The sequence below is a fragment of the Emiliania huxleyi genome, assembly GCF_000372725.1.
Source record: "Emiliania huxleyi CCMP1516 unplaced genomic scaffold EMIHUscaffold_315, whole genome shotgun sequence".
NCBI lineage: Eukaryota > Haptophyta > Isochrysidales > Noelaerhabdaceae > Emiliania > Emiliania huxleyi.
Genome location: NW_005199641.1, coordinates 157,511 through 165,616, shown reverse-complemented (window position 1 = coordinate 165,616; position 8,106 = coordinate 157,511). Strand labels below are relative to the sequence as shown.

The 8,106-nt window shown below is 64.8% G+C and overlaps 2 protein-coding genes across 2 annotated transcripts; one reads left to right on the top strand and one right to left on the bottom strand.

Annotated features, from left to right (window-relative positions):
- Positions 1–2,196: 2,196 nt before the first annotated feature.
- On the top strand, positions 2,197–4,674 carry ACPT17 (putative amino acid/polyamine transporter; the record flags this gene model as incomplete). Its single annotated transcript, XM_005774301.1, has 8 exons — positions 2,197–2,304; positions 2,576–2,822; positions 3,005–3,214; positions 3,281–3,318; positions 3,375–3,530; positions 3,656–3,936; positions 4,007–4,292; positions 4,474–4,674. 8 exons carry the CDS (start codon positions 2,197–2,199, stop codon positions 4,672–4,674), a joined length of 1,527 nt encoding a protein of 508 aa, XP_005774358.1.
- Positions 4,675–5,284: 610 nt separating this feature from the next.
- EMIHUDRAFT_240774 (hypothetical protein) lies at positions 5,285–6,875 on the bottom strand (the record flags this gene model as incomplete). Its single annotated transcript, XM_005774300.1, has 3 exons — positions 5,285–5,591; positions 5,685–5,908; positions 6,270–6,875. 3 exons carry the CDS (start codon positions 6,873–6,875, stop codon positions 5,285–5,287), a joined length of 1,137 nt encoding a protein of 378 aa, XP_005774357.1.
- Positions 6,876–8,106: the final 1,231 nt, after the last annotated feature.

Here is an 8,106-nt window from a genome sequence, read left to right as displayed (position 1 = left end):
GGCTGGGGGGAGGTGAGGGAGGAGGGAGGAGGGAGGGAGGGAGGGAGGCCGGGAGGGAGGGAGGGAGGGAGGGAGGGAGGGAGGGGAGAGCCGAGAGGGGAGAGGGGGAGGGGAGAGGGGGAGGGGGAGGGGGAGGGGGAGGGGGAGGAGGAGAGGGGGAGGAGGAGGGGGAGGAGGGGGAGGAAGAGGAAGAGGAGGAGGAGGGGGAGGAGGAGGGGGAGGAGGAGGAGGAGGGGGGAGGAGGAGGAGGAGGAGGAGGAGGAGTGTATAGGACGCCCTCCACCGAGCCGGCGGAGGGTGGGGCGCGGGAGGGGCTCGACCTTCATCTCGTCGAGCGCCTGCGCCTGCTCGCCTCCCCGCAGCTGGTCAAAGCGCAGCCCCATCCTCTGCGTCGCCGTCATCTGACCAGCGGTGGAGGTGGCAGAGGGCGGAAGTCAACGGCGCCGTGGCGGTGAGAAGCTGCGGGCGAGAGAGGGAGCGGCCAGGGTAGCGGCGGTGAGGCTCCGCCTTGTCTTCGGCAGCCAGGCCTTCCTCGTACTGCGCGCGCAGCGCTCCGAGGTCAAAGGTGGGCGCCGCAGCGAGCCCCTCGTAAAACTCGCGCAGCGACTCAGATCGACGCTCCTTGCGCACGTCGCGCATCGCCTCAGACGTCGCCTCTGTCCAGCTCACGCCGCGCTCACGCGCCTCGGCCATCTTTGCGGCGGCGCGTGTGCGCGAGGCTTCGCCGAGGCCGACGGCCGCACTTGCGCGCTCAAGGATGCCGCCACCGCCCGCGTCGCTGCCGCTCGCCGAGCTCAGGCGGCGGAGCGCGGAAACGGCGGGCAGCCGCTGCATCGGGAGCTGCGCGAACACGCCTCGCATTGGGCGATCCGAACAGCGGTGGAGGGAAACGAACGTACAGTCGAAGGTGGAACAGTGGCTTGGTGGAGCAGTCCCGAGATAAGCGCGGTTCGGAGAGCGTGAGCGGAGAAGAGGCGCATCAAAAGAATTTGGCCTCGGATCCCTTATATAGATGTTAAGTGTGGGTTAAGAGGGAGATTCGCGCGAGCTGCGGGACCGCCGGGACGGCGGGCGGGTGATTGCGGATCCCTAACCAAAAAAGCACGATTCTCAAGTTGGGCCCTCGGTCTGGTGTCTGCTTTGACCTTTGTGCACGAATGAAAAGGGATCCCTAGCGCTAACTTGACGGCGAGGCTACCCAGGATACCCATCACTGAGCCGACGATGCTATGGGTAGCCCCAGGGTGGCGCCCACCCCCATACCCTCAGGCACTTGCCTGCGCCCTGGCCGCGCACGCCCGCGCACGCCCGCGCACGCCCGCGCACGCCCGCGCACGCCCGCGCACGCCCGCGCACGTGCGCGCACGCCCGCGCACGCCGCACTACGCGGCACTGCCCAGGTTCCCTCACGCTCAGATTCCCTCACGCTCAGATTCCCTCACGCTCAGATTCCGTGCAAGGGGGTGCCGAGGTATGCCGCAGGCCGGGATGGAGTGAGATCTTGCGGGGCAGGGCGTGGGCTAGCGCGTGAGGGCGCAGGCAAGTGCCCGAGGGTATGGGGGTGGGCGCCACCCTGGGGCTACCCGTAGCATTGTCGGCTCAGTGATGGGTATCCCCACACAGCCACTGTCCCCCCCTAGCGATGTCCAGCCGGCGAGGCCACCCACATCTCCGCCGACTAAAATATCTGTTTGGGGTGGAGGCCATCGAGTTCATGGGCAGCCTAGAGCAAGACTCCGCGGCCAGGCTCCTGGAGGAGGCGGGGAGCGGGCCCGACCTCCCGGGGGAGGGGGTGAGTACGACCCAATACTGCCGTCCGGGGAGTCGGGCACGGGATCGCCGTCGGTGATGGCGACAGAATCGGACAGAGAAGACGAGACAGTGGCGGGGCCGCGGCTGAAAAAGGCTAGGAGGGGAGGTCGGGCCCCGCGCCCGTCGGATGACCATCGGAAAGCGAACAAGAGGAAGAGCCCAGAGGAGAGGGGAGCCTCCAACCTCCGGAGTGGGGATGGGGACCCCGCGCGAAGGGGCCCTGAGCGGTGACGTGTTTCACCTCCCCCGACAGTCACGGCCGTAGACTGCGCAGTAGCCGCGCCGCCTCCCCCCTCACCCGGTCCCTCTCGATTCGGTCCCACCCTCCCTTCGCTTTTTTGCGCTCTTCGTTTCGGACGGCGGGGGCGCCGCTTGCGCTCGTTCATGGAGCTGCACGACCTTGCTGCGCATGTATCTGTTTTTGTTTTTGCTGCGCTGTCCTCGTTCTACAAGAAGCCGTTTTGCGGGACGTGGCAGCACCCGCTGAATCGTGTGTGTGCGCGACCGCCTTACCTTGTGAAAGTCTTCCTTTTCTATGCAACCTGTCCTATCGAAAGAGGACTCTCTGGGATCCTGTCGTCTGAGCGTGAACCTTACCCCGCCCCTCTCCTGATGCGATGATGCGCCTTCCGCACGACGAGGGGGGGATAGTCGCCGTCCATCCAGCGGTGTGTGTCGTCGGCGCGAACCCGTCGTGCGTCCGCTCTAGTCTCTACCCACGCGCACGCCTCGACCAACCCCCCCCCCCCCCACCCTCGCGCAGTTGTCTTTGTCTCTCGCCAACATGGAAACCAAGCCGGATGCCGTCGTTCCGGGGACGACATCGCAGAGGTCAGCCTCGCGCGCCTCATTCATGAACATCACGCGGCCGTCGGGAGCGGTCGGTGCGGACCCCGGCCGCAAATCAGGGTACGTTGGTGACCCGGCCGAGGAGAAGGCCTCGCTCGCCTCCTCGCTCGTCAACCTCGCCAACACTGTGATGGGCACGGGCATCCTCGCGCTGCCTGCGGGTGCTCTAGTCACACAGCGGACGCAGTATTGACAGGGCGCACATCTCCCTTGCACCGGCTGTGCTCGGTGAAGTACGCCGTCTGCGCTGCCCGTAGTCACCACTCTACTTCCCGTCGTCCGCTTGCCACCCCAAGCTCCCAGTTACTGCCAATGCCGCGCCCTACGCCCCACCGGCTCGCAGGCATGGGCACTGCCGGTCTGATCCCCGGCATGTCCTTCCTCGTCATCACTGCGGCGATGGGCGGCTTTGCGCTGTATTGCCTCGGCCAGGCCCAGCTCAAGATTGGGCCTCACCCCCAGTCCTTCACCACGCTGGGCGACGCGGTGAAGCCAAAGTTCTCGGTCGTCGTTGAGCTGGCCGTAATCTGCAACTGCCTGGGCTCGGCCATCGGTGAGCGCGGCCTGTAAGCAGCCCCATGAATGAAAGGCCGTTGAGCGCTCCACCCCCTATGTGCAGGCTACCTGATCGTCGCGACCGATAACCTCCTCGGCGCCGTCATAAGCATAGCACCGTGCCGTCACCTCGGCAGCGATGGGATTTATACACACAGGACGTCAACTGCCCGATCGCAGGTATCTTCGGCACGCCGGGCGGCAGCAGCTTTCTTGACCAGCGTCAGGTTTGGACGGTCGTGGCCGTCCTCGTCGCCGCCCCGCTCTCGCTGCTCAAGACCATGGACGCCCTGCGCGTCACGTCTGCCCTCGCGGTGCCTGACCACACGCCTGTCCCCAGCCTAGCTGTGCGGCTGCAGCGCACCCTTTTGGCCGGAGCATTGCAAAATGAGACTGCTTGCCGCCTCCAAACGGTGCCGCTCCCCAAAACGACTTGCAGGTAGGGATCCTCATCGCCGTCGCTGTCTTGGTTGTCGCCGTGTACTTTGAGCCAACGGACGACCTCTCGCCCTGCGGCACTATCGGCGAAACGAGCTGTGTCGGGGAGAAGCCCAACTACGGCACCTTCATGCCGACGTTCGCCAAGTTCGTCGTCTTCACTAATGCCTACACCTGCCAGCAGTCGCTGCCGCCAATCATCTCGGAGCTCGAGAACCCGACGCCCGGCCGGCTGATGATCCTCATCTACGGCGCCCGCGCACTCGCCGTCCTAGCGGATTTGTCACAAGGCGGCGACTCCCCTCGTCCTGCTTTCAGGTGGCCTCGCCATTGTCTTCCCGCTGTACGTTAGCGTGTCCTACTTTGGCTACATGTCGTTCGGTGTCAACGTCGCCTCCAACATCCTCAACAGCTACCCGGTCAACGCCTTTACCACGCTCGGCCGCTTTGGCGTCGCCATCGTCGTCATCACCTCGTACCCCATCCAAACCTTTGCGACGCGCAAGTCGTTTGCCAACATCCTCCGCACTCTCGGCGGCGGCGAGCCGCCCAAGACCCCGCCGTCAACCTTCATCAACGACAAGCTCGAGCTGATGACCATGATTGTGCTCCTCATATTCACCTTCAGCGTCGCACTGGTCCGCGCTCGGTTTCCACTTCCCACCCCACCCCACTTCCCAGGTGCTCCTCGTCTTCACCTTTTGCATCGCATTGGTTCCCCATCCAAGCTACATGGAGCTCCATGAAAACAGAAACATTAGCTCCACACCACCTGCACTCGCGCCTGTGCCGCTCTTACCTGCCCGTCGCCTGGGGTAGGTCGTCACCGACCTCGGCGTGATGGTCGGCATCACTGGCTCGACGGGCGCCGCCGCGATCACCTTTGTCTTCCCTGGCCTCTTCTACTACGTCACGCACGCCGACCAGCCCGGCCCACTTCGGACGGCCGCGTTCGTTCTTTTCATCTTTGGGTGCGTCATCATCCCGGTCTCGCTCTTCCTCACGCTCGCGGGGTACTGAGGCACCGAGGCGCGAGGGCCCGGCGACTCGCTAAGGGCGAGCAACACGGTGGGGATGCGGCCGACGCCCTCCGCCAGACTGTGTGAGATGATTGTCCACGCGCGGCCTGGCGCGTTGAGAGGGGTGGTGCTGGGGTGCCAGCCCTCAAACTGCGCTCAACACCGCCGCGTGGATTTTCTGTCTATTGGTTCCCAGTTGTGTCTCCGACCCGTGCCCGAAGCGGCGCCTCAGGCTTCCCACGGGCCAAGGTGAAGGCCGAAGTGACGAGCGGCGCGGTTAGCACGGCCGGGGGAGCATGCTCTCGTCAACGCGCGCTGACCGCTAATATTGCCGTCACGCGTCAGCTGCCGGCGGGCGGTTTTTATGTTGCATGTTGGCGCTTGGGGATGTTGCTTGTTGGTTGTTGGTCGGTTGCAAGAGTATAAGCATGCGTGAGTGTGAATACTGGGGGCAAGGGGGGCGGGGGCGGCGGTTCCATGGTATACCGCGCTAAAAAAAAGAACAACAACGCCGCGCAAAAAAGCAAAAAAAGGCGGGCGCGCAGACGCCAACGACTCACCGTCTCCGCACGACGGACCCCGCCCGTGATACGCCCCGACTCTTCCTGGGCTCAGTTCTGCGCCTCCATTGCGTCGCGGAGCGCCTCCACCGTTGCCAGGACCGGCCCGACGGCGGCGCGCACCTTGCGCGCAATCTCTTCGAGGTGGTTGTTGTTGAGGCTCTCCCAGTTGGCGTCGATGAAACGTTTCGCCGCGAGGTACTCGTTGTCGCCGCCGCCCACTCCCGCGCGCAGCTCAAGGAGTTTGCCATCGCCCAAGTCGACGTCAATGGAGAGGGCGGGCTCGGAGCCATCGGGGAGCGTCTGCGCCCAAGCGAAGGAAGTGGAGGGGATCGGCATCTGCCCGACGCGCGACCACCTGCGGAGGCGCACGCGGGCGGCGGAGGCGGCGGTGGCGGGGAGGGCGGCGGCGGTAGCGGGCGGTGGCGGAGACTGGCGGGAGGCGCCCCACCGCTTCGAAGCAGACTGCCAGCAGAGCAGCACCACCGCCTGGCCGTCCCTCGCCTTGGCCAGTTTCGGCTGCATGTCCGCGCCTCCTGGCGGGGCCCCGCCCGCGCAAAGGGCGTCGACCAGAGGCAGCGTGGCGAAGCGTGGCACGCTCGTCACCGCCTCGGACGGGCTCGGCTCCCCCGCCGCCTCCTCGCCTGCCACACCGCCTGGGCAGGGGAGCGAACCCTCTTCAGACGCGAGTGGTGGGGCAAAGCTGGGGGCACCTCCTCCCCCGGGTTGGGCAGGGAGCCACTCGCCATCCAACGTGCAAGCCCTGCGTGTGTGTGTGTGTGTGTGTGTGTGTGTGTGTGTGTGTGTGTGTGCGTGCGTGCGTGCATGCGTGCGTGCGTGCGTGGTGTGTGTGTGTGTGTGTGTGTGTGTGTGTGTGTGTGTGTGTGTGTGTGTGTGTGTGTGTGTGTGTGTGTGTGTGTGTGTGTGTGTGAGCGCGTCCGTGCGTGTGCGTGTGTGCGCGCGCGCGTGTGATGCGTGTGCCTCCGCCCCTCGCCGCCGCCAGGGCGGCCCAGATGCCGTCGGCGCGGCCCAGCACCGCAGCGACGAGCCCCACCTCCGCCGCGGGCAGAGCGCAGACGAACGCCTCGGGCGCCTCTGCAGGCTCGGGAGCAAACCCCGCGGCGAACAGAAGCGCCGCGCCGCCGCTCGCGCCGAGTAGGCGCGAGGCGAGCGCTTTGTTCGCCGCACCGATTCGCCGCTTTCGCTCATTTGCGGCGTCGGACGCAAGATTTGTGACATACGTCGCCGCGAGGCGCAGCGCGTCCTGCGCGGCCTGTGGCGCGTTCGAGTCGCCGACGGCAACGATCGCATCCTTCAGCGCCACGACGCGAGCCACAGCCTCGCCCACCGCTTCTGCGAGCGCCGCCGTCGAGGACGAGGCCGCCAAGCTGAAGGTGGTCGCCTGCTCCGGATCCTCAACGTCGGCGCGAAAGCCTAGCGCGTGCAGCGCTGCTGCGCCACCGTCCAAGCCGAGGATCTTGCTCCGCAGCGCCTTGTTGTCAGCCCGCAGCACACCCTTCGACTTGTCAGCCGCGGCATTCTTGAGCAAAAGAGCCGCGGTGCGCAGGGCACCGAGAGCTGGATCGATGCCCTCGTTGCGCTCGACGAGGGAAGCGAGCGCGGCAAGCTCGGCGTCGCACATGTACATGCTGGCGAATAGAGGGAGGCACACGCACGCTCTTTAGAGGTCTTGTGTTGGAGCTGGGTTCCGGCTCCTACCCGGATGGGGGTCTGCGCGCTGACTCGCGCCAAAACGCCCTACCTACCTACCTATCCCCAGGCCGCGCAGCGAAGCGAAAAAACAGCGTCCACCCATACCGCGTTGGTGTCCAGTCCGAGCCTGGCTGTTCTTCACCTTTCTACCTACCTACCTACTAACTTAGAGCGGGCGGGAGGGAGACAGACCCAGGAAGTTCGTTCGCATACTTTGTCATAAGTAAGAAGAATATCTCTCGCTCGCAACAAATCCAGCAGCGCTCACCAGGGCGAGCAAGAAGCTCACACACACTCAACTGCGCTCTGCGCACTGCGGCCCTCGGACGCGTATTTACAAACGATACATGTAACTTGCATGCACCCCTCGACGGTTCGAAGGTCGACGCTCAAACATCACGTCAAAAACAAGTGCGGTGGGTTCGAATCCACATGAGCCGAAGGTGAGGGGGAAGGCTTGCCTGAGATCTGAAGCTCACCCATTTGCCATTGAGGAAGTGAGGAACTGCTCGGCTCACCCCGGTCATGCCGAACAAGCTCCTCTTGTAGCTCGATCGGTCACACCGCCATCGCCGTCGGGGAGAGGGGGGACGACACTGCTTCGGCAAGCGTGCACCCCGATCCTGTACCGTGTTTGTTATGACCCCCCCCCCAATGAACACACCAGTGAGGGAGGGCGAGACGATCGAGGGGCCCCGTACCATGCGGAATCGACCCTATCCAGTGCTCAAGTTTGCTCAAGTGAGGTGAGAACACACCAGTGAGGGAGGGCGAGACGATCGAGGGGTCCCGTAGCCGTACCATGCGGAATCGACCCTATATCAAGTGCTCAAGTGCTCAAGTGAGGTGAGTTGCGATGCCCTATCCTTAATCCTGAGCCCCGCACGTGTTTTCTTTTTGCGTGGCCGTCACTTGTGCTGCAGCTTGTGTGAGCGACACTGCTCGGCACTGCCGGCACACTGTCACTGTCTGTGAGACCATGTGGGTGTCAGGTAAAACCACGCTACTAGCGCTTGGTCACATCGGCCCCGAGGTCAGATCCTCCTACTCTGTTGATGACAAGACTTGTCTACTCGCTGGAGGGCCTGGCGCACAACCCCTGTGCAACTCAGGGTCCTTCCCCGCCCGTCCGTCCCCGGTAGACGGCGTCGGTTATCAGA